The 26,571-nt window shown below is 36.8% G+C and overlaps 1 protein-coding gene across 1 annotated transcript; it reads left to right on the forward strand.

Annotated features, from left to right (window-relative positions):
• Nucleotides 1–4,139: 4,139 nt before the first annotated feature.
• On the forward strand, nt 4,140–24,233 carry LOC132095107 (discoidin, CUB and LCCL domain-containing protein 2-like). Its single transcript, XM_059499873.1, has 15 exons — nt 4,140–4,473; nt 6,982–7,206; nt 8,112–8,249; nt 10,572–10,623; nt 10,715–10,787; nt 15,814–15,947; nt 19,150–19,190; nt 19,422–19,637; nt 19,724–19,845; nt 20,839–20,986; nt 21,068–21,196; nt 21,877–21,970; nt 22,560–22,606; nt 22,686–22,799; nt 22,889–24,233. The coding sequence occupies exons 1-15, from the start codon at nt 4,368–4,370 to the stop codon at nt 23,260–23,262; spliced, it is 2,013 nt and encodes a 670-aa protein (XP_059355856.1). The 5' UTR covers nt 4,140–4,367; the 3' UTR covers nt 23,263–24,233.
• The last annotated feature ends 2,338 nt before the right edge of the window (nt 24,234–26,571 follow it).

The raw sequence follows: 26,571 nt of genomic DNA on the forward strand, positions 1-26,571 counted from the left end.
GGACCAGCATAAACCAGCAAAGGACCAACATAAACCAGCAAAGGACCAGCATAAACCAGCAAAAGGACCAGCATAAACCAGCAAAGGACCAGCATAAACCAGCGAAAGGAAAATCATAAACCAGCAAAGGACCAGCATAAACCAGCGAAAGGAAAATCATAAACCAGCAAAGGACCAGCATAAACCAGCAAAGGACCAGCAAAAACCAGCGAAAGGACCAGCATAAACCAGCAAAGGACCAGCATAAACCAGCGAAAGGAAAATCATAAACCAGCAAAGGACCAGCATAAACCAGCGAAAGGAAAATCATAAACCAGCAAAGGACCAGCATAAACCAGCAAAGGACCAGCAAAAACCAGCAAAGGACCAACATAAACCAGCAAAGGACCAGCATAAACCAGCAAAGGACCAACATAAACCAGCAAAGGACCAGCATAAACCAGCAAAAGGACCAGCATAAACCAGCAAAGGACCAGCATAAACCAGCGAAAGGAAAATCATAAACCAGCAAAGGACCAGCATAAACCAGCAAAGGACCAACATAAACCAGCAAAGGACCAGCATAAACCAGCAAAAGGACCAGCATAAACCAGCAAAGGACCAGCATAAACCAGCGAAAGGAAAATCATAAACCAGCAAAGGACCAGCATAAACCAGCGAAAGGAAAATCATAAACCAGCAAAGGACCAGCATAAACCAGCAAAGGACCAGCATAAACCAGCAAAAGGACCAGCATAAACCAGCAAAGGACCAGCATAAACCAGCGAAAGGAAAATCATAAACCAGCAAAGGACCAGCATAAACCAGCGAAAGGAAAATCATAAACCAGCAAAGGACCAGCATAAACCAGCAAAGGACCAGCAAAAACCAGCGAAAGGAAAATCATAAACCAGCAAAGGACCAGCAAAGGACCAGCATAAACCAGCGAAAGGAAAATCATAAACCAGCAAAGGACCAGCATAAACCAGCAAAGGACCAGCATAAACCAGTAAAGAACCAGCATAAACAAGCAAAGGACCGGCATAAACCAGCAAAACGACCATCATAAACCAGCAAAGGACCAGCATAAACCAGCAAGAGGACCATCATAAACCAGAAAAAGGACCATCATAAACCATTATCCCAGCGTCGAAACATACCTAACCAGCATATGCTGTTTTTTTTTTTTAGCAGGGATGACTAGCCTACATAATTTTTTTTTTAATTGTCATAAAACCATTAACTATTAAATGTTTTTAAAAATCTATTTCTAAAATAAAGGGTTATTTCCTTCCAAACTCAGCAGGCCTACGTATGCATTGAAAGCTCATAATGTTATTGTAAGTTGCAATTTAAACTTCACTGAAAATTTGCATATGATGTAAGATATGAACTGCAATTAGTGCTTCACAAATAAATATGTAGCAATTAAACAGCCAAAATGGTCCATCCACCTCCGCATACTGTTAGATGAGTTAAACCTGCAGTCTACATCCAGAAATAAATCATTATACAGCTATTAACTTGTGTCAAGCATCAGAAATGAAGAAGCAATATTGCCACAAAATTCCTTGTTGCTAGGACCTTTTTTTTTTTTTTAATAGAAACCTCACTCATTTTTTAAACAAAATTATTAATTTAGGGTTTAAAAGGAAAACTGTCATCTAGAATATGACCTAAATATTTAAAGGTGGGCAAAAAGTGAACTGTATTGAACAGACAGGAGCCCATTAAATATTCTGGGTCCCTCTGTCTACTGTTTGATGAAACGCTCAAAGCTCCGAGTATTGTGACTGATGTGCTCATGTCTCCCAGCTGCAGAGCAGTGCTGAAACACAGACAGTGTGATCTACGTCTTCTGGGCAGCTCTGCTGAGCTCTTTGTTTTGATAGACTGTCTGAATTGGCCACCGTGGTGCTGATGATCAATGTCGGCTCTCAGAGGTCAGGGAGCCAGAGGAGATTTACTCTGTCTCTTCTTTGCTAATGAGCTGGAGTGCCTTAAACAGATCCGAAAGCAGTCTTGTGCTTTAAGGCTGAAAAAAAGAAAAGAAAAAAAAAGTGTATTGTGGTAACACGGTATCTTTTAATTCCGTTTGAGTAACATGTAATAAGGTATGTATGGTATTACACAGGCATATAGATATCAGAGTTAGAGAACCAGACCAAGCACAAAAAAAAAAAAAAATAAGTAATTTGGGGCATTGCATTACCTCGTATTACCACGGTGTGGCAGCCGTGTTACTAATTTAACAAATCGACAAGCAGTACTTTACCACTAGGTGGAGACATAGCGTCAGAATGAACGATAATCTGCTATTTCTAATGTCCTTCACACAGAGAATGTGGACGTGCAGAGCAGAACTTGCTGTAAGATAAAAGATAACAGCCTTGGCTGAAGGACTCTGATTCACCACTGAGCTATCCCAAGGACAGAAAGAAAGGAAATTAGATATAGTGACAAACAATGAGAGAGACAGAGAGATGGAGAGAGATGAATCTGAGAAAAACAAACAACCTAAAACCTTCTTAGATATTTTCGACCAAAACAAGCAATCTTGGTTACTCTCAGGCATCAAAAAGAGAGAAAAAAATATATTATTTACATCAAAATAAAAGCACTACTTATTATTATTATTATTATAAAAATATTTATTGTCAGCAAATACTCAGAAGAGATTTTGCATACATTTTTAACTCGTCTTTGTAGAAACATATGTTTCTTTATGGTATCTGTGCTGTTTGACAATTTTTAAATTAAAGTTGAAAGTAACTTAGAATTTGAACTAAATGTATGCTTGTGATAACAATCTAAGTCCATGTGTACGTATTTAAACTACCCAAAGGCTCTTTGATTCATAGAAACTAAAAGCTTGAAATGTAGTGTAGCCCATGATTTTCTCTCAGTTAAACTCTATAACATCTACATGTTTTCATCTGCAATAGAATGTGACATAAAACCTCCAAACCACTGACTTCATACATAATTGATCTTATAATTATTTTAGTCAAATTTCATATTCACAGATGTGAGCTTCAGTAACACTTTTTTTGTGGTTCTTTGAGAAATCAGACATTATAAAGCTACCAGCCAAGTGAGCGAGTTCAGTGCTTCAACAGACCTGCATTAAACAGAAGTATAAACAAGTATCTTTGAAAGAAAAAATATATAATTAAATATCTAACAAATACAAACTCATTCAAAAAACAGCTCATTCAAAGGCAGCCTTCATATTGAAGGTCTACTCATTCTGTATTTTACCAACGAGTTCAACAAGGTCACACAGAGTGTTTTTTTTAAGTAAATTTGTTTATCATAGGCTATTATATCATACAAACATTATATGTCAACCAGAAAAACAAAATAGCTACTCCCACATGAAAAAAGTAATTTATAGGTAGTACTATATTGTTTTTGAACCATACTATAGTAAAGTGTATATTATAATGTATATATTATAGTGTTTACAAAACGTTGTTAATGAATTCTACAGCATAGTCTACTGTAGTATTAACTATAGTGAACTAATAAACTGTAATAAATACTCTAATATACTTTAGTTTTTACTAGTGCTGTAGTATAATAAACCGTATAGTTGTAGGAAACTTAGTACAGTACTGGGTAAAGTAATCTATTTATAGCCTATTACAATTTGTTATATTACCTAATTACCAGTAAAAACAATTATTCTAGAACTTTCCTATGGTATGGTTCAACAACACTATAGTATTTAGCTACTATAAATAACTATTGTATTTTTATTTATTTATTTTTCATTTGGGCTGTGTTATATTCACAATATGTTAAGATATATTTTCTGATATATTTATAAGATATATTTTAGGGGGATTCAATTCAGTTCGCCATTCGTTTATTTACAATGAATAGCTTATTTGCAGTTTGTCCTAAGAAGACGAAGAAGAAGAAAATTTATTAAATGTAATTATTATGCACAGCTTTTACAGTCTTAATAGCCTGTAAAACGTCAGCTAGGCTAATAATAATAATAATTAAATATTTTGACTTGAGTCGTGTTTACATTTTGTTCCCAGCATGTCTTCCCGTAAGGCAAAATCAAATAACTGATTTCTCCTTATCCCTTCCACAACAATGTATGGAATACCACAGAATTCCCATCTAGGGGCCGCTGTGTGGTGGGAGGAGCGGAAGTTGAGGAAGTCGTGTAATAGATCGGGGAATGAAGAGCCCGTGTTTGTTCCAGCGGTGTGACGCTCCAGAGTTCAGGAAGCGTCAATAAAACCGTCCTGACACTAAACACACACACACACACACACACACACACTCACTGGCGCGCTCCTATCAGGACTGTGGCTCAAGACTGGATCAGGACTCTTCTGCATTATGCACTCGGACTGCAGGCTGCTGGGATGGACGCGTCGGTAAAGGAGGGCAGAGGGACCGGGGGGGCTGCGGTCTTCATCCTGATCGTCTTCATCCTTCTCCTCGGTGCCAGAAGCTCGCGGGCGCAGAAGGGTACGTGATCTTCAGAGGGGGTTCAAGTTTTAGGAGTTGCTAAACTTCTCTTAAACTGCCTAACCACCATTGGGTTTAGGACTGATTGCGATTTCACAACAAACTCTTGGGGTGGTGTGGTGTAGCGGTTAAAGACACAGACTGGTAATTTGAACGTTTATTGGTTCAAACCCGGGCTCGGTTCATTAATATCACACATCGTTTGTTTGATCGAGACACCAGTAGCTAACCAGCACACGAGAACTGAACTAATGATTATTTCACTGTGTAAACAGCTCAGCTCAGTAACGGAGTGTGTGTTGTATGGTTACACTGTTGCTGTGCTACAGCTGGGTCAACAGAAGAACGTGATGACGCAACGCGCTGCCCCTGCTGCTCTCCCAAATATGTAGTGAGTTCACTCAAAGGTAGAGTTCTTTTGTCCAAAACTGAGGGGCTGTCTCGTTTCGTCTATCCTGCAAAGGTGTTAGATGTACCAAAATCTTGTATTAAAAAAACTGATTCAACCTTATTCAACTTTATATGGAAAAACAAGTCACTCTATTTAAATAAAAATATTTTATGTAATTCTTATAATCAAGGAGGTTTAAATGTGCTTGATTTTGATACTTATAATACAATCTTCAAATTGAACTGGATTAAACACTATATTAAGCATACTGATAAACTATGGTATATCATTCCAAATCCAATTTTTGAAAAAGTTGGTGGTATAAGTTCCTTTTAAAATGCGACTTTGAGGTTAACAAGCTCCCCATTCAGCTATCCAATTTTCATAGACAGGCTATTTTATGTTGGCTTATTATATACAAACATAACTTCTCCCCTCACAAACAGTTAATTTGGAATAATAAAATTGTTAAATATAAGAATAAATCAATCTTCTATGACAATTGGATTAAAAACGATATTCTAATGGTCTCACAACTGATGAATAATGAGGGTTACTTACTAACATATACTGAATTTTTAAACATATTAATATTTAATATGTTGAGTGGAATTAAATTTTGCATAGAGAAAAAGAATGTTTTTTTTTATTATGACAAAAAAGAGATTGATAAAATGACCATGAGGTTGATGACCAATTAGTTCAAAATCATCATGAGTACTTATTGTGAATCTTATTCTCCAAGCAAATAATACAAATTCCAGTAGTATTTTTATAGGGGCATGTTGTCACAAAATGTTTAAGTGTCATTATTATTAGGCAATAATGGTGAAAAAAAAAATTTTGTAGTCAAGTCTTTCAGGTTTTTGTTTATACAGAAACTGGATTCTAAATATATACCTACCCTGAGAAATGTAGTCAGGATTACATGTGATATGTAGCCTAATTTCAGTCCCTCTTTATGTTAGGTGACCTTAACTGCTATGTACTTACATTTAAATGAATAATTTGGTACAATGCATTTATTGTGTACATTGTGTTATTGTGTAAATTAAAAAAAAAATACATGTTTTTACATTGTATCTATATTTTTGAAAATACCAATATTACATCTGTAATAATTTTTTGTAATTACATTTATAATTACACTGTTGACCCAACCCTTAAACCTTAACCCATCCTTAAAGCTACTCATACCACCAAACCTGTCCCTAACCTCACCCGCATCCCACCTCAAAAGCAGCAAAAGAGTTTTGCAATTCAATACGAAACACAATAAGTATTTTGCACTTATTTTTAATGCGAGTACATCGTACTGTAGTTAAGGCCATCTAATATAAAATGAGACCCCAGATCATTATCTGAAATATATAGTTGACTGTGTCTGAATTAGTCTTTTCGGTGTGACTGTGACAGCTGACAGTACTCTCTGTGCATAAAACTTTGGAAATGTAAGGTTTGTGTGGGTGTAGTAAAGCTAGGGGAAACATTGTGAATAGAGGTGTGTGTGTGTGTGTGTGTGTGTGTGTGTATGGATGGGGCTGTTGTTTTTTGCTCTGAATAGTGTCCAGCAAGGATTATGTAACAACATCGCAAGCTGAGTTTCATTCGGTCTGTAAACGTGTGACAGGCAGCGCAAGCAGCTGCAATGCAATGCGATCTCATCTCTCTCTCTCTCTCTCTCCATCTCTAAAGATTCAACAAGGAGCTCAACTTTCAAGCAAAACATTTTACCAAATGAAAATTTAGTTTTAAGTGGCAAAGCATTCTGTGCATAATTAAGACAATATTCGGGCACTTTGTCTGGAGTTCTCAAGTCTGGCCCTTGAGGTCCATTTTCCTGCGGAGTTTAGATGCAACTGAACAACCCAATCAAGGTCTTCAGGATTAATAGAAAGTTACAGGCAAGTGAGTCTGATCAAGGTTGGAGATAATCTCTGCAGGAAAGTGGACATTGAGGGCCAGAGTTCAGATCCCCTGCCTTAGTGGTACATGCAAATATAATCAAATTATGGTGATTGTACCGAATCCAGATTAGACTGTAATTTCCATTAAACTAACAAAAAATTCCATGCTGTTATTTTGTTAAATGTATGATCATTTCTGATTGTTTTCAGGGGACGGCTGTGGACACACAGTGCTGGGTGTGGGCAGTGGGAGCCTGGCGTCTCTGGGGTACCCTCTGTCCTATCCCTCAAACTCTGTGTGTGAATGGGAGATCAGCGTGAACACCACACACACAATCCTTGTGCGCATCGCGGATCTTGACATAGACACAAACAACTGCCAAGTTTCTTACCTGCGACTCTATAATGGCCACGGACCGGGGAGAACGGAAATTGGTGAGAAACACTTCTGAACGCAATCTGCATTTGTTGTTTTTTTCTAGTCTTCATTCACATTTATACTTCTAATATAAATTGAGAAAACTTTAAGTTTGCAAAAAAGTATTTTCTTTTCAAAACATTTGTAATCTGTGGCCCTATTTACACCTGGTATTAATCAAATTTGTTGTCCAAAAGTTGCCAAAAACTGTGCAAAGTGAAAGTCGCCATACTGCAGTGTTTAATTGAATGAAATGTCTTTATTGTCATTGTATGAGAGCCGTTATTATCCCTTATACAATACCATAAAAACTATAAATAATTTCAAATAATTCCAAATAAATTAAAAAGAAGAGTAACAAACATTATTAACTATGGAGGCCTTTTTCCGCCACTGAATAAAAATAATCTCACAAATCGGCCTTTTTTATTTTCTGGCAATTACTAGTTTACATCTCACAATTCAGAAATAAACTCACAAATGCAAGATGTAAAGTCATAATTGTGTGATATAAACTCACAATATATATTTTCTTTCGTAATTGTTACTATATATCTCGCAATTCTGACTTTATAACTCTCAACTGGGTGTTTATATGTCACATTTCTGAGAAAAAAGGTCAGAATTGCGGGATAAAAAAAATCATATATTTATATTTTTTTTAATTCAGTGGCGGAAATGGGCTTCCATAATAAAATGTTGATGCTACCTTAATGTTAAAATAATATATAAGTAATAATAATAATAATAAAGTAAATACATGTTAATTACTGTATATGTATATATGTTACAATAAAAAGACAAGACATTGCAGTTTCTGTTTTATGCTGTTTTATGGCAGCAAAACCACCCACTAATGCACACTAGTGCTGATGAGTAAATGGAAAAGAATTGAAAATGATTTCCATTTCTCTTTCTGCAGTGAAGTACTGTGGAGGGATAGAATGGAAAGACGCTGTCATACAGTCGGAGGGGGATCAGGTCACAGTGCAGTTCATGAGTGGACCACACAACAACGGCCGTGGCCTCTTCCTCTCCTACACCAGAAGTCAGCACACAGGTAAGCAGTCAAGAAACACTTCCCACTATTATCAGTGCTGAAAACAGCTGCTTTATATTCTTTTAGTGGAATCTGTGTATAGAAAGTTCAAAAGAACAGCATTTATTTAAAATAGAAGTATTTGGGGACATTATGAATGTCTTTTACTGTCATTTTTGATCAGTTGAACACATCCTTACTGAACAAAAGTATTGATTTCATAGAAGAACTTTTAAATGGTAGTGTACTTATTGTGCTGTATGTGTGAAAGCTTGTGTTTGTATGAATTAGTGTTGAAGCAGGCTTGGATGTGTCTCAAGATCCATAAAGGAGCTGCTATGGTAAATGTGTGTTTGTTCAGATGAGACTGAGGGACGACATGTTAACCTGATTACAAAGATTATTTCGGGAGTATGTTTCTGACAGTAAGGGTGTTAGGGTTTTTTCTGGTTCCAGGGTGCGTCCGGAGAGCTTAATGCATGACAGGCAGTTAATTTAACAGATGAGTCAATAGTTTAAATGAGAGGAAATTATGTAATGGCTGTTGGTTCTTGTGCCATACAGTACAAAAATGTCACAGAGTTCGAAATACGTCATGTTGCTAGAGGGTTGTGGGCTTATGCTGGGTGATCACTGATGGCCAAATCTATATTCTTGTCCCAAGTTGTAGCTCAGGCCACTTTTCAATATCAGTTGGATTTACATAGCAAGTCAGATTGCTTAGGACGTCAAGTCATTTATATATAACGTCAAAGTTCTTTATATAGCGCTTTATTAAAAACAAATTGTTTCCAACCAACCAGCTTTACAGTAAAAATCAGTGTGACTATTTCAAAAATGACTTGAAGTTTATTCATAATAGCAATTAAGTTATAGTATACCTGTGCTAAATATGCTGCATGATTAAAAATGATCATCCATGTCCATAACATAAACGTGGTATTGTTAAATGCCTAAAGTGTACTTTAGTTTTGACACTTATGAATGCATACGTGTGTTCATGGCATGTAAAATGACCATAATTACAAGATAATTAATCCTTGTGGAACTTGTCACTATAACTTGTGAAAACTTGAATTTTCTGAAAGCTCTGACTCTCACTCACCTGACCTCTGCATCACTGTGTGGTAACACTCAAAATGACAGTATCTTCAACAGTTAAATTAAGTTAAGCACTTATTATTTGGTTATATTGCTGTTAAATAATTCATATAATTGAGTGTCCAATGTCTTAATTATGCAAAAGACATACCGTACAGTTAGTTCAATAACTATCTAATGTCCCTCTAAATTAAATACAAGTTTATTGTTAATACATTTGCATTGCTTGTTTAGTTGTAGTTATGTCTGGTTACTCAAATGAAATTTTAATTATATAGATGTTCCATATCTTTTTCTACTGTGAAACAACAAACCAGGATGGTTTCGGTGCTAATTAGTACAAAAGACTTTTAGAAAAAATGCATCTGCATCTATATAATATAGCTGCTTGTGTCCGGTATAGACATGGTGTTAGTGGTTTGTTCAAATAACTAGTTCTAATGCCCAGTGCATATGCAAAAGTGCTAGTTATTTTTGTAATAATGTCAAATGCTACAGGAAAGTTTCAAACTGCAGTTTAAGCACATTTGTGAAGGTGCTTTGTACACCATGGCACATCCTGAGCCTCCAAATCTGTGGAATCACAGCTGTGCACTTCTGTGTTTGATGTGTCTTAACAATGACATTTGGCCTTTGACCTCCGGGGCTGTCTGAGGTCAGGAGTACACTCTGCCATGTGGGAGCTGCACCTGTTTACCCCAGTACTGCGAGACTGTGCGTGTGTGTGTGTGTGTGTGTGTGTGTGTGTGTGTGTGTGTGTGTGTGTGTGTGAGAGAGAGATCATATTTCCCATGAGTCAGGAAAGAGACAGATGAATCCATGCTGTGGGTGTGAGTAATGGGTACAATAACACCACAAAATACCTTGAACCAGAAAAGCGCACATACACTCATACACATTCCAGCATTGTGGCAGGAAGTTTTGCACGGGCGAGCACCACTCATATTTACTAAGGGAAAAAGTAACGGATGTAAATCTAGTAGGTATTGATCTGTTCATTCAGATGGAGGCTTTTATCCACAAAAATGAAACACAATACACCACTCTGTTACATCACTTACTTACTGAATGGATAGTGCGCATATAAAACACACACACACACACACATACATGCTTGTGTGGAAGGATGACATTAATCAATAGTGTCACCATGGCAACCATCAGACGTGCTGCTTTATCTGACCAAGGTAAATATGTTTCAAGAGGGTTCAAAGAAAACGTGTCTCTATTTTCATCCTTCAGATCTCATCACCTGTCTGGAAAAAGGAGAGCACTTCAGTGAAGCGGAGTTCAGGTACTCGCGGTTACAGCTGTCTGGAGTGTGTGTTTTCATGTTCTTGCATATATGTGTGTCTGTGTCTCATAGTCCCGTCCTGCATTTGCAGTAAATTCTGTCCTGCTGGATGCCTGACTGATTTTGGAGAGGTTTCGGGAACCATACCGCATGGATACAGAGATGTAAGTATGCCACTATTGAGTGGATGTTAGATTGAAGGGTTAGTTTAGTCATAAATGAAAATTCTGTTATTATTCACTCACCCTCGTGTTGATCCAAACTTGTATGACTTTATTAAAAAAAATGCAAAAGGAGACGTTGTTCCTAATGTGTTATGCTCAAGGTATACTTAGATTTTTTTTTTTATGTGAATGTTAGTGCAAGCATTAAGCCAAACACATATGCTGCATCTCCATTTACATATTTACATACATGTTAGAATGATTGTGTCCTAAATAGTAGAAATTTATGTTAAAATCTTGTCTTGGTTTACTTTTACTGTTGGAAAGACGAAGTGCAGATCCATAGACACTCTAAAGGCTAATATTCCACACAACCGATTGTGTGTTAGAACTACAAACATGATGAATAAAAAGTGTTAAAAACGACAAACATGACACATATCCTAGACATATGGTTAAGGAGAGATGTTTAGATAAAGTGATTTGAGTGATTAATACTTATTATCTAATCTAATGAAAATAATATTTATTTAATGTTATCAACAGCAATGTAAACATCTCTAAATATATATTTGTTAATGAACTTTAAAAAGCATGATTATGCAAACATCTTTTCTTTTTTTTTCATCTGTGAAACAATGGCAAGGTCCAAGGCGTGAGTATGTGCAACTATAAAAAATCAGACTGCGCATATCATGCTGGTAATAACATTTACATCACTTGCACTGTAAACATACCCTAATGTCCACATAAAACTGAAGCATTTCAGTTGTTCTGTTCCATGCAGTTAAATTGAACGGGGACTTAAGTTTTCAAGCTTAAAAAACGAAGCAAAAACATCTTAAAAGTGGTCAGTATGACTCATATATTTCAAGTCTTTTTATCCTGTATGAAGAACATGAGCAACATTTAAGTCATTATTCACTGATTATCTTCTTCTCCAGTGAGCTCTCAGCTTGAGAACCACTGTGACCACATTGAATGCTTGAGATCACTGAAAAGATCTGACTCCAAACAAACCAGACATGCTCAGGGACACAAGAAGTGCGCATGCTGTTGCTTCTGCATTGTATGATTTGTTTATCCTCTTTAACTGCAGTGATTCAGCTCTTCAAAGTAAGATATTCTCTTATGGCTTCATGTTTGAAATGTTCAGTCATTACATTCCTAAGAACTGTTTATAAAAACTGTCCTTCATTCCATACATAATATATATATATTGATGTAATGAGTGATGAGGCATTCACTCAGAAATAATTTTTTCAATGAATTGCATCTTTTTTGAAAGTTGGTTATTAAGAAACAAAGAAAACTATCTTACAGGCTCTTAAAATTGCATAGGTTCACAAATAAATGATTATATCACAAAGCTATAATATTTTTTAACACGTGTTTTTTAACTGTTTGGTTGGTTTTCAAAGCAATAGCGTATTTAAAACACTATATAAGTGCATCGACTAATGTTTTACAGATAGAGGTACAAGTCAAAATGATGAAAAGCATGTCACAGATGCTGTCAGCTGTATTTTTCTTTTAGCACGACCGCACACTGTCTTAGCTGTACATTAGGTCATTGCTGATGACCTCATCACCCCTTTAATGCTTCCTGCTTGCTTTTGGATGATTTCATTTAGTCTGTTTGAGCACAATAGGCAGTTTTCTACTTAAGAGCGCGTTTCAAACTTTAGACAAAAGACAAAGTGTGAAGCAGACGTTCTTCTGAAGTTGAGTCATTGTAAATGATTCTGTGTGTCAGTTTTAGAGCTCTTGGTCTCCTAGGGGTGTGTTGGTATGCGTGTCTGTGTGTTTGGATGTATGTGTGCCTGTTTTTATGTGTGTATGACAGCGTGTTTCATGGGGAGATGTTAGATCAGGTTTGGCTGAATGGTTTTCTAATGCAGACCAGCTGACAACAGTCTTGTTTCTCAGTTCAGATACACCCTCAGAATTAGTGAGGGGCCCATATGACTTGTGTGTGATGTGTGTGTGTGTGAGTGCATGGGTTGTTTGTGGCAAGAGTGCTGTTTTATTTTGCCCGGAGGAAGTGGTGTATGTTTGCGGTGTTGGTGTGTGTGGGTGTTGAGAGTTTGTCTAGTGCTTGTGGTCTCTTTTTGGTTTGGAGTCCCAACTAGTGTTGTCAAAAGACCCGGTACTTCGGTACCAAGTCGGTACTAAAAAAATGAAAATGTGACGGTACCAGGTTTCTGTAAGTAGCCTACCGGTGGTACCGAGGACCCGTTCAAACCCGGTTCTGGATGCATACAGCGCTATGATTACCGCGAAGCAGAAAACGCGGACAGAATCTCAAAATCCAGTCATGAAAATGAAACTTACATTTTAATACGGACAGTCATGGAATTTGTCAAAGTTAGCATAAATTAATCAGATCAAATCTCCATATGGACCAGTATCTGTAAATGTTAAGCCGCAAAAGTTGTTTGAAATATTAATCTGTGTTCTGCGCGTCTCTGTGTGAATTAATGAATGGCAGAGACGTGCGGGTTTGTTTACTACATAGACTCAAGCGCATGACGCTTGCATTAATTTCAGCATCTGAGCTTCTCCATCAAGCGATCTTAACTTTTCAGTTCATCTCAATGGACGCACAGCCCACCTGTATTTGATGCTCTGTAAACTATTTGTGAAGGCGCACGACTCACCGTCGCTTTACTGATAGCACTGTTTCTCACACATGCAAAGAGAGAGAGAGCGAGAGTCTTACCACGCTGAATCGACACGCTATATGTAAACTATTCTTTGTTGTCTTCTCCTGTCAAAATAATAGAGTTCATTTAGAATTATTCATATTCATTTTCGAACAAACAGAAGACACCGGTTTCCCCGGTAGTGGGCGGAGCTAATGCGCAAATGGCAATGTCATTGGCTGGCGCTGATTTAGTACCGCCCCTGTTTTGATTTCAGCAAATCATTTTGACCGAACGCAGACAACGTGATTAATATTCATAAACCCAGCAGCTCATCAATTCATAGTACATTGTATATACATTAGTATGATAGTAGATTTAGTAGTAGTATTTTCTTTTAATAATAATTAATATGATCTATTACTATTTTTTTTACAGAAACCCTCAATGACCAAAAATATCTTAAGCATCACCACCAGTCTTAAGTTCAGTTAAAATGACAAATATGCATTCATTAGGCCTAAAAGTTCATTTTTACATAAAGGCATTGTGCTAGAAATATTACTATTATTTAGTAAAATGTATGTGATAGTGCTACTACTGTTGAAAAAAATAATAAAACTTTATTTTTTAAAGAAATAAATCACAATGTTTCTTCCATGTTTTAATTTTAATAGCAAATCCCCTTTATTTACCAAAAATAAAATGTGTTTAAATTTCAAAAATTAAAAAACAAATTAAATTTGGGTGAAACTTGTTTACTGTTTTTCATAATTATATAACTTGTTGAAAAACTTTTAAACACAGTTGTAAATAAGTATAAAGAATGGCATCGGTTTTATTTTTAGTGCTAAAAAGTATTTTTTTTTTAATTAGCATATTTTTGTGTTTTGCTTTGGTACCGAAATTGGTACCGAGAACCGTGGATTTTCACTGGTATCGGTACCGAATACTGAAATTTTGGTACCGTGACAACACTAGTCCCAACTGTGTGTGTATGTTTAATCAGAACTGTAATTTATTCTTTTTAAACGAGCAATTTTACTATTATTCCAGTGTTGGGCAGCTAGTGGCTCTGGCCATGTACACACTGTAGTTAGATGTGGTTGTTATTTTCTCCTGAGTGCTTGAAGTCCTTCTGGGAAGTTTGGATGTCGTCATTTCAGCATAATGTGCATTCGAGTGCCACTGCAAATATAAGTGCACTGTAAAACACGCATCTGTGGATCAGATTGTTTAAAACTTCTTTATTAGGACTGTTTTTCTTGCTGACAGACTTATGAGACTGATTTAAATGCTAAATCTGATTTTGTTGCGTTCACATGCACTGCAGACATATTTGTTGTAAACATAATCTTGATTTGTTTATTTGATTAATTGTGCAGCTCTTGAACACATTAGGGAATGTATTAAGAAAGACAAGGAGCTTTTAAAGGCCCTAATTCAACAAAATAGAGGCTAGGATGCACATTATGTGTGTAAATGGTACTTGCGTTTCGTCCTTTATGTGCTGCCATAGCAGATGGCAGATGTGGTACATTTCCTGTCACCCCATAAGCTGCTAAATGAGTTGTATTTTCTGGCAAGCTTAATTCTACATCAGTAGTCCACAGAATGCATGCGGAATAACGTTGTATAGTCAACATTCACAAATGAAAACGAATCAAAACCAAGTTGCATCTGACCTGATTCTTATAATGGACACAAACAGATTTGGTTATTTATTTGAATGACAACTGCAACTGACAGCTGAATTCATGGAGAATTCATGCTGACTGGCTGTCAATCTTTCAGTTGGTTTCAAATATTCAAAAGTACAGCATGAAAAAAGCAGTGTATACAGTATATATATATATATATATATGTATGTATATATATATAAAAATGTAAGAGATTCATTACCACAAATAAATTACTCTTCATTTAGATTTTTCAAAGTGTTTTTGAAACAAGTCTCTTATGCTTATTGTAAAAAATATATATATATATATATATATATTTTTTTTTTAGGAAAAAGCAGCACTTATTTAAAATAGAAATCATTTGTAACATTACAGATATCTAATGGGTCCTTGCTGAATATTTTTTTATCTTACTGAGGCCAAACTTTTGAATAGTGTTGTAGACTCATTTGTGTTTCCTGAAAATGTGCAATATGTACGTGGCCTGTGAGAACTAAATGTGTGTGTGTGTGTCTAAGTCTAAACCCTGGAAGAAGTTAGCCAAATGAATCATCCATCATTCTTTATCACAGTGGCATAAATGATACCACTGCAATCCTTCTTCAAGGATGTGACCTCAGCATGCCAAGACACAGCTTGTGGGTTTTAGGTGAGTGAGTCAGTGTCAGCTGTCTTAATGTCTCACGTCTCTTTCTGCAGTCTTCTCTTCTCTGTCTGGCCGGTGTTCATGCGGGTGTGGTCTCCAACAACCTTGGGGGTCAAATCAGTGTGGTCAGCAGCAAAGGCATCCCACACTACGAAAGCTCGCTGGCCAACAATGTGACATCTGTGCCGTGAGTAACCCATTTACATTCTTGCTTGCTTTCTTCATGGGAAAATCAATTTCATTTGATTACAGGGCTTGCAAGGCAGTGAAGTACTGAAATTCCTCTTAATAACATTTTAAACTTAGTCTTTTCAGCAAATGAATTCCCTTTAACTGTGCAATGCAGTGATTTTCCAAAACATTTTTGCCGAAGACCCTCCAAATATTGTAAGGATCCTTTCTACAATGTTTATATATATATATATATATATATATACAGGGAACTACACTGTGACAAATGGTCGCATATGCGACCTTTTGAAATGACATTGCGACCCTAATTTTTTTGAGGTCGCAAATGTATCACTGATTATTTTTGTACCTACCTTATGTTGTAGGCAATATGCTATGATTTAATACTATGAGCATTTATTAAAACAGAAATGTGTATTTTAAAAATGCATTTTAAAACGTGCTCTGAGCATTCAACACATCAAGTTGGCTTCAGCCCCGTGATGCGGTAAAGCGGTGTTCTGGTGTTCAGGGCGCACACAGAGACGCGTCTCAAAGTCTTCTTGCTTTTGTACCGACAAATACATACTAAATATGTCAAAATATCGGTCTTGGAAAGTGTGTTCGAAAAGTCTGTGGTTATGTCTTAAGTGAAAGTAAAGAGTTGAGAAAGAAATCGGATGTGTGTCATTATTATGGATGCATTGTCTCTTAAAGTGACCGCGCCTAATTTACTAGCTCTGCTGTCAGTGTCTTTAATGTATGAAAATGAAAGTAAATCACTCACTGCTCTTGATTGAATTACTTTGTAGTTTTAACAAGAATTTATCCACAGTCAAACCAAAAAACAGATATAATTGATTACATTTAACATTACATTTAATCATTTAGCAGACGCTTTTATCCAAAGCGACTTACAACTGAGAACAATAGAAGCAGTCAGGTCAACAAGAGAACAACAACAGTATACAAGTGCCATGACAAGTCTCAGTTAGTCTAGTAGAGAATGCATAGCCAGATTTTTTTTTTTTAATAAATGAAAAGACAAGAAAAGGAAAAGTGCTAGTATTAGTTGGTTAAGTGCTGTCAAAAAAGATGAGTATTTAGATGTTTCTTGAAAATGAGTAAAGATTCAGCTGTACGAATTGAGATTGGGAGGTCATTCCGCCAGCTGGCCACAGTCCAGGAAAAGGTCCGTGAGAGTGATTTTGAACTTCTTTGGGATGGTACCACAAGGCGTCGTTCACTTACAGAGCGCAAACTTCTGGAGGGCACATAAGACTGAACTAGTGAGTTTAGGTATGTTGGTGTCGTGCCAGTGGTTGTCTTGTAGGCTAGCATCAGTACCTTGAATTTGATGCGAGCGGCTACTGGTAGCCAGTGTAACCTGATGAGGAGAAGAGTAACGTGAGCTTTTTTTGGCTCATTGAAGACAACTCTGGCTGCTGCGTTCTGGATCAGTTGCAGAGGCTTGATAGTACATGCAGGAAGGCCCGCCAGGAGAGCATTACAATAGTCCAGTCTGGAGAGTACGAGAGCTTGGACAAGAAGTTGTGTGGCTTGCTCTGACAGGAAGGGTCTAATCTTCCTAATGTTGTATAAGGCAAACCTGCAGGACCAGGTCATTGTAGCAATGTGGTCTGTGAAGCTTAACTGAAGATCCATCACAACTCCTAGGTTTCTGGCTGTCCTCGAAGGAGTAATGGTTGACGAACCCAGCTGTATAGAGAAGTTGTGATGAAGCAATGGGTTAGCTGGAATCACCAGGAGTTCTGTCTTCGTAAGGTTAAGCTGAAGGTGATTATTTTGTTTTACTAGTGAGTGCAGGACACTAGTTCATTTATGTAAGTGAGTATAGCAACATACAGTGAACTGTGAAACATTATACCCAAAAATTCTTCATACTGTAGACTACCAGTGAAATTGATTAAAAAAATGTAATTAGGGACCTGGCCATGTTTTGCTTAAGTGTTTCTTTCATTAATTGCTAATGCAACCTTTTCACACCACAGACTGAACAAAATTAAGCATTGCTTGCTTGGTAACTGTTCAACAAAGTATTGATATTTGTGTAAATATTGTCATACTGACAGTTGTCTGAAGTTTTGGTTGATTCCATTACATATATTTCTATCAAAGTTATCTGACATTATCAAGAGGAATTTGTTCTGACACAGTTTAACCCTGAGTTTTTGTCATTATTTTATTACCAATTTATAAACTATAACAAATAAACTGTGTTAATGTGAGAAATGTTGAAGGTGTCTGAAAACATTTTGGTTTGACTGTGTATTTTATTTTACAGTGAAGACTATGCAGTGCTATTTTAAATTAGTTTCTGGACACCTACAAACTTACAAAAAAAAAGTAAACATTGTGTAAATAGCATAAATAAATAAATAGAACGAACATACAGTAAATATTAAACCATTTCAAACAGGACCCACTGTACAACCTGCACCAGGGCCCCTCTAACCCCAGCTAATTATTATTTTGTTGTTGTTGTTGTTGTTTATTATTTTATAAATATTCATTAAACTTTTTTAGCAAGTATAGAATTAGTCTAATAGCAAGTTTTCAAACAAGTAAAAACCATCTCAGTTTTTCTTAAATTTGTAATTACAAGTTGGAAAGTAAATTTGATCAAAGCTTTGACTTAAATATATTATTGTTATTACAGTAATTTTTTTTACAGAGGTGAGTTAATGTGGTGAAGTACTGTCATAAACAACAAAGCAAGCACATGGATCTGTCTTTTCATTATGAATCGTGTGTTGCCATAGAAACGGGACCTGAACTGCTCTAAATTGTCATCTGGTAATTATGGTAATTCCGACATGACGTGAACACAGCTTAAGCAACAGCTTAACATTTGCATACTGGATGCATTTATTTGCAGCTATCCATGAGTGTCTACAGTGTGAAGATGATCTTGCGTTGTGTGTTGATTCTCATGCACAGCTGGTGGAAAACTAGATGCATGCTGTGTGCAAAACATCTCTGATGCTGCATTTCATTAACTCCGAATCAAAGCCCAAAACTTCAGCTTATTAAAGCATTTTGCTGCCTTGCAAGCACTGGTATTTCTTTCTGGGAATGCAAATCTAGTTCGATTTGATTCCGCTCTTTGGTTGAATTGTTTTTTTTTTTCCTTCTATGTAATTAACTGATTGATTGGTAGACAAAATGATAACTCTGCTTCTCTCTCCCTCTTACAGTGGAAATCTCTCCCCAAGCCTCTTTACTTTCAAGACTAGTGGTAAGTGAATCAGTAATGTGTTGAACCTATTGACTATTTGGAGTATTTCTTGGTTGTGTAGTATCTTATAGAATGTTTGTTTTTCCCAAATTGTAAAAAAATAAAATAACATCTATTAAAATAACTTTAAGATTTAATAAAGACGTTTGTTCTTTATTCCTGTCAGTTCTACAGAAATGCCCAACACCTTGATGATCTAATAATAGAAGCTTTCATTTTCTCTCTCTCAAGGTTGCTATGGCACTTTGGGTTTGGAGTCGGGGGTGGTCAGTGACTCTCAGATCACAGCCTCCTCAGAGTGGGAATGGGGCGGTCATGGAAAGGAGCCCTCTGTCTGGGGCCCCACAGGGGCTCGCCTCAAAACATCAGGACGTCCGTGGGCTGCAGCCAACAGTGACACAAAAGAATGGATTCAAGTGGACTTAAAGAAGGAGAAAAAAATAACAGGTAGAGTTTGTGCGTGAGAGAGAAAGAGGGATCAGTGTGTTTGCGTCTGTATTTTGATTGGTCAGTCATTCGACTCTGCTTCTCAGGTATTACCACCACTGGCTCCACCCTCCAAGAATATCAGTTTTACGTTTCAGCCTATGAGGTGTTATATAGCCATGACGGACAGCAGTGGAAACCCTATCAAGGTGGATCAGATAAAAATAAGGTATGGAGGATTGTTTGTATCGTGTTTGCTTAGCTCTGTTCCATAATCTTTTAAGACAGCATTCTATCCAGCATTAAATTTATTCATGACTGATTTAGAATGCTCTACATTGGAAGCAACATTTAAAAAGAATAATAATTTCAAAAAAAGATGTTTAATGTTAACCTGATGCTAAGACCTAAAAATACAACTGGATTGGAAGTGTTAAATGAAATCTAGGTTTACAATTTCTTTTGCCCTATCCGCCATCTTTTATTTTATTTTATGCACTTATATTCTATGCAATGTCATAAAATTTTAATGATGTTCTATTTGGGAGATTCGGGAGGAGCGCGTCAGAAACTTAGCCTAAATCAACACAGGTGGACCACAATCAAGTAATCAATACCACAGTATAAATATCACTGACTTACCTCTGTCCATTGACGGTTTATCAGCATCCCTCCTCCACCCCATCTCCTCACTTCGAGTTCACCTTATAAATAGACGGGGAAAGGGGGGGTACTCTAGGTTCTGGCCATTCCCGAGCTCTGAGCCCTTCCCCGGACAGCACGCCAAATACGCATACTATACCTCAGCTAATTATATTGTAAGCGTGAACTTGTGAAATTTATTGCAATTGAATTAGGCCAAAACAAGGCATTATTAGACGCACCATACATTGACTAGCAGATCCAGTTTTCTAGGTTTTGAAGCAGAGCATATTTTGTTTTGTTGTCTGTTCTTCTTTTGTGCTTGTTGGGTTTTTGGCGCTGGTGTTGGAACTGCTGCAGAATGACATCAAGCTTTGTATATTTCCAGAAAAAATGGTTTTACATTCCTGATGTTTAAGGAGCCTGAAAGTAAAGTGTACTCAGTGGTCATTAATAATGAATGTCCATCGACTGTCAGGGAGCTTAACGAGAAGCGCATTGATTAGGCGTAAATAAGATGGGCCTTGGTCTGAGGCCAAATGTTCTTTGTTGCTAATGTGTCCTTGTTTCTCTGTAACAGATTTTCCAAGGCAACACCAACTATCTCCAGGAAGTGCGGAACAACTTTATTCCTCCAATTGAAGCGCGCTTCATCCGAATATGTCCCTTGCAGTGGCACCAAAGGATAGCCCTTAAAATGGAGCTGCTAGGCTGCCAACCTCCTGCAGGTGAGACTAATCAGTGAAATCGGACTCCGATTCGGCTAGTTAGCCATGCTAAACATGATTGGATCACTTTCTGTTGGTCAGCGAGGCCAGGAACCTTCCATCCAGCCCCTCCTCCCCCTCACAGAAAAACCACAGTGCCCCCCCTACAGGAGAGGACGACACACACACCCAACATCCGAAACACCACCATGCCTCCACACTCTCATGATGGTAAGAACACACTTCATTCAGTTATTTAACAAATGAGCTTTGGTATAAACCTTAGTGAGCTGCCTTGGCGTCTATATAGGCATCTTCTTTCTTAGGGGCCTTTTTGTTCACACCAAATGCACTTTTTTGTTTAAAAATGTAAGGGAATGGAATTACAAAAAAACTCATGGCCTCAAGTTTTTTTTTTTTTTTTTACTTGACCACCGGGTTTTTATAATCCTGTGATAAGCGAGCAGTGAATGCAATGGTCAAGCACTTCTGTCTAGCACTTTTAAATAAAAGAGCAGCATACTGGAAGGCTTAAGCATATTCTGTGTGAACAGCCCCTCAGGCAGCATTCTTTGTGAAATGTAACCTCATAAATTACTTATTTTAATTCGTTTTATGTAGGCGGCAAACTCTCTTTTCATTTGATTCTCATATGAAGTGCACTCATTTAGGTTTCTCATTTAAGCATTTTGCTAAGTTTAGAATTATTAAAAAATACAAATCACATGCAAAAATTGGGTGAAATAGCCAAGTTTTTATTAGTTGAATCCATCTTTCATTACTGTTAAGTGCTGAATACAGTATTTATTATTAGTATTATTTACAACATTTTTAATTTCTTATTTATTTAGGCAAAATGCTATTAATTGAGACTAGATTAATGTTATTAATGTGCTGTATGAATGTAAAAGAGGTGGCGCTGGTGGCAGTGTTGGTTCCTGTATTGGTGGTGGTTCTGACAACGCCTGTGTTAGTCATGGTCTGCTCATGGCTGTGGAAGAACAGGTTAGTAAAAACATTTTGATATCTCAACAGATTGTTTGATCCAAATAGTTGTAAAAAATAGTAGAAAAAATCCCCAATAGATCATTAAGCTATAATACAGAAGTCAACATTTGAAGTGGATCAGAAAAGTTAATCAGAGTTGTCCTAAGGCAAGAACGGGTGTTGCTTTGGTTTTATGACAACTTTGAAAGGTTTTGATCCACTTCAAACATTGACTACTTTATTTTAGCCTAATATTAAAACCATGTCATTCATGAAAATTTTAACTAAAGGTCCTTGCACACTGAGTCTGAAATTTTTTTACGTGTTTTTTCAGTTTCTTTTTTTTTCATATTCACCATCCTTTTCTATTAAAATTCTTTCTACAGATGGGAAAACACAGAAAATCAAACCTGGTCCTAATTTTATTTTTTATTTTTTATTACGGACGAAAGTTTTGGAGGCAGTGTGTAAAGGTGATTGACACAATGTGTGGTCATATTTATTTTTTAACGTGCGAAAATTTCAAACAAGAATTTCGGATGCAGTGTGCAAAGACCTTTTTAATGCAAATAGCCTTAAAGGACACCATCTGTATTCAAACTTACAGAAAAAGCCCAGAGGTGACTTATGACCTTCCACACTGGGAGCGCACAGGTGCGTCTGTTCTCAGTTGTTTACTCTTTTGCATTTACACCTACATGAATTATTAAATGTGCATTAATGTGTGTTTTAGTGTGGTGGAAGAGTATGAAACAGTTGCTGCCCTCAAAGTTGGATGGAGAAGACTGTGTTCGTTACAGTTCCACAGCAAGAGTAGACCACCAGAGACCCCAGGTGGAGCTTGCAGGTAAACATACAAACACACTGTTCAAATTAGTTTTATGTTCCCAAATAAACACTTGAACAATCTATTTTCTGCTTTTCCCATCTGTGTAGAATACGCCCAACCACTTGTCACCGGTACAATGGCCTCTCTTGGACAAAGGTCAACATTTAAGCCCGAAGAAGCTGATGCCCCTGAGTATGATGCTCCTATTCCCCCTGAACATTACCATGCTTACGCTGAGCCCCTTCCTGCGTCTGGCACTGAATATGCCATGCCAATCATGATTGACAGGGCTAACCACCTATCAGGAGGCACTCTACCATTCAGGGGGCATGGTTTAGTGGCTCGGACAGACAGCAGCCAATCAGCAAGCTCAGCATATGACACACCCAAGAGCACATCTGATCAAGCCACACTCACAGATGGACAGTTGTACCAAGTGCCACAGAATACCCACAATGCACCGTGTCAGAAAAAAGACTGACCAATCGCAGAAGAGCAGACCCTTTTGGAAGCCCACGGCTGAACACTACCTTTCCAAGAAATCTGCAGATCAGATCAGATCAGCATTTGCCGTCTCAAATTGTACGCCGCGCAAGTCCTATCACTGAAATAACACACAGGAATGTCAGGAGAGAGAGAACAGCAGAGATCTTGTTACACTACTGTGTTTTGTGTGTTCATATGTCTTAATGTGTGTGTACGAGTGCATATACATGACCGTACTCTGCTATCAAACTGTGAGTCCTTAGATATCTGTGCATTTTTCTGAGAGCGGAGATGTATTCGACTCGATCACTCGTTGTAAGGCACATTTTTCCCTTTAGGCAAAGATATTTTAAACAAAACCGCCCTCGCGCATAATAGCAAATGATCGAATTTCAAATGAATAGACACTCTCATAACACTGTGATTCACTGTCATTTTGCACTGTTGTATTGTATTCTGCTGTTACATAGGGGCCTTCTTTGTGACAAAGCAACACAAGCCTTTGCTGGTTTCTCTAGTTCTGCTCCAAAACCTGATGAGTTAACTTGCTATTTATACTGCCTACATAGACTCCTGCCTTAACATTGCAGCATACTAACTTATAGGGATGCACATCTGACTGGTTTTATTAGCCAAATAAGCTAACATTAGCCAAATACAATATTTTCGATCTGGTTACAGTTTAATAGATTCAGGTGCCTGTGGATGATCTATCAAGAGAACGATATTATGTGCCAGTTTTAATTTTTTTTATTCAACTCACAAATGCAGCCAAAATATAATAATTGAACTCTGAAAAAGGTAAATTCTGTAATCAACACAGGAGATCATCAGTCATCTGATGACAGTTCATCATTGGCTTGTGCAATTATATAAACCCTGACAACTGTCAAGAAAGTCTTTCAGTCTTCTGTGTAAATCTAGTGTTCAAAATTCTATATTAGGTACTCAGTTGTTGAAACAATGTACTTATACTGGAAAAAAAGTCAAAAATACAGTTTTATAACTGTCAAAACAAGTTTTCTAGTATATCTTATAGATATAAAAAAAATATGTTTTTTTTCCTGTGTTGCATCAATGCACCATATCATTAGTCACTGACTTAAAGCTTGAATACAAAACTTTTGTCTTCATTTTTGCCCTAATTGACAGTCTTGACAAACGTCAGAGTCAGTTTGCAGATTTAAGGTGACTGATTTCACTTAAAATCATAGTGTACAATGACCATAGACTGGCAGGGATGCCCAGTTTTTCCTCTGTAACCAAGTTAGCAAATGTATGATGCCTAGTGTTTAAAAATCTGTTTAGATTTGAAAAGTCTTGTAGTCGTACCCAGCTAGCATGTTACTAGATAATGTTTAGCATGTTGCTAAGCTAACACCTAAGCACAAAAATCTATTTTACACAAATATTGGGCAAAACAGTCAGTTTTTATGTACGTATATTTAACATAACATTATTGAATGAATGGGTTATTTATTTTCATCAAATTATTTCTCTCCTCTTGGATGATTTTTTCACTAAACTCATTGCAATGCAGTCTGCTTTTCGGGGGAGAACATTTGATGCCTTAAAATGCTGTCTTGCTAGGTAGCTCACAAGGTTTTGGAACAGATGATGGTTGTGTGCATTGTTCAGTTAAGTCTGAATAAATTTAAGTAGGACACACTGACAGACATTTATTAAGTGCAGGAACTAGCAAGGCCTTTCTTACAAATAACGGTACAGCAATGGTGCTGGTGCTGCATTTTAAATTTCCATGGAAAAGTCCTCCGTGCATGACTGCACATAGACATTCATGCCAAATATATTATTAGTCATGCACGTCAAAACCTGTGCCGCGCAAAAATCCATTTTAATTTTCCTGCTGATGTGTCTTAATACTAATATTAATACTCCCAAACCACTAACAGGTCGAGTTTAAGCTACCAAGCATGCACTGCTTACATAGTTACACTGTCCTAATGGATACTTTACCAAATGTGACCCTTTAGTGGTATAAGGGTAAAGAGCAAAACACAGGATGCCGACATTCTTGCCTATAACAGGATTCACTCTGTGCCAAGTCTTTTCTTTATTATTATTGTTGACTTGAAGACCAAAAAACCTGATGGATAATCAATCCAAGCATAGTATCCATTTGATTTAATGTTATCAGACCAAACATTGCCTCACGCTATGGATTTTGGATACTAGGATGTTGCATGTTCAAAGTTAAAATAGTATACTGTTATGTTTGTCATTTACAATAACATTCTAAGACATATTTCGGTACTTACGTTAGTTTACTGGTTTAAAGCAAAGAAATGTCCACAGTGGCAGTGCTATGGACATGTCTGTATGTTTCAGTGTCTTTGTGTGCTTTAAAGTGTACCAGATTCAGTCGTGTATGTTTATATCTGCTTGTAGTTCTGTTCTATCTAATGTGTTTCTGTGCACTGTATCCACAAGCCTGTGTGTGTGTTCATGTGTGTCTGCTGATCACTTTGCATCTGTCTGTAAATGATGATTGGTACTGTAGATTGATTGTAAAGAAAAACAATTTTAAAATGTTAAATTTAAGTTTTATTAAAAATAAAATGTGATTACAAAAATCAGACAGCTGGATTAATTCATAGCTTTGTATCATCGCCTTCAAATTTATTCAGCGTGCTATTTCTTATTTTATTTTCAAATTAACATATTAAAATATAAATACACATCTATTAATGTGACCCAAGCAGCTGAAATCCCAAAGCAAATGAACAGATTTGAGCTTCAAAATGTCTTTTTTTTCAACATCAAAATTTCATTTAAAAATGTACATAAAGATATACGCTGAAAATTAAATTTTACACAAAGACATGTTATTTTTCAATATTTTAAATACACTGTATAGTTCATTCAAAGTGTCTTGCAGTGACAAAAGATCTTTAAATGATAAATTCCACATAGTCCCTCCCTCAATAGTACAGTCGTGGCCAAAAATTTTGAGAATTACATAAATATTGGAAATTGGAAAAGTTGCTGCTTAAGTTTTTATTATAGCAATTTGCATATACTCCAGAATGTTATGAAGAGTGAGCAGATGAATTGCATAGTCCTTCTTTGCCATAAAAATTAACTTAATCCCCAAAAAAACCTTTCCACTGCATTTCATTGCTGTCATTAAAGGACCTGCTGAGATCATTTCAGTAATCGTCTTGTTAACTCAGGTGAGAATGTTGACGAGCACAAGGCTGGAGATCATTATGTCAGGCTGATTGGGTTAGAATGGCAGACTTGACATGTTAAAAGGAGGGTGATGCTTGAAATCATTATTCTT

This window comes from Carassius carassius, chromosome 19, assembly GCF_963082965.1.
Source record: "Carassius carassius chromosome 19, fCarCar2.1, whole genome shotgun sequence".
NCBI classification, from domain to species: domain Eukaryota; kingdom Metazoa; phylum Chordata; class Actinopteri; order Cypriniformes; family Cyprinidae; genus Carassius; species Carassius carassius.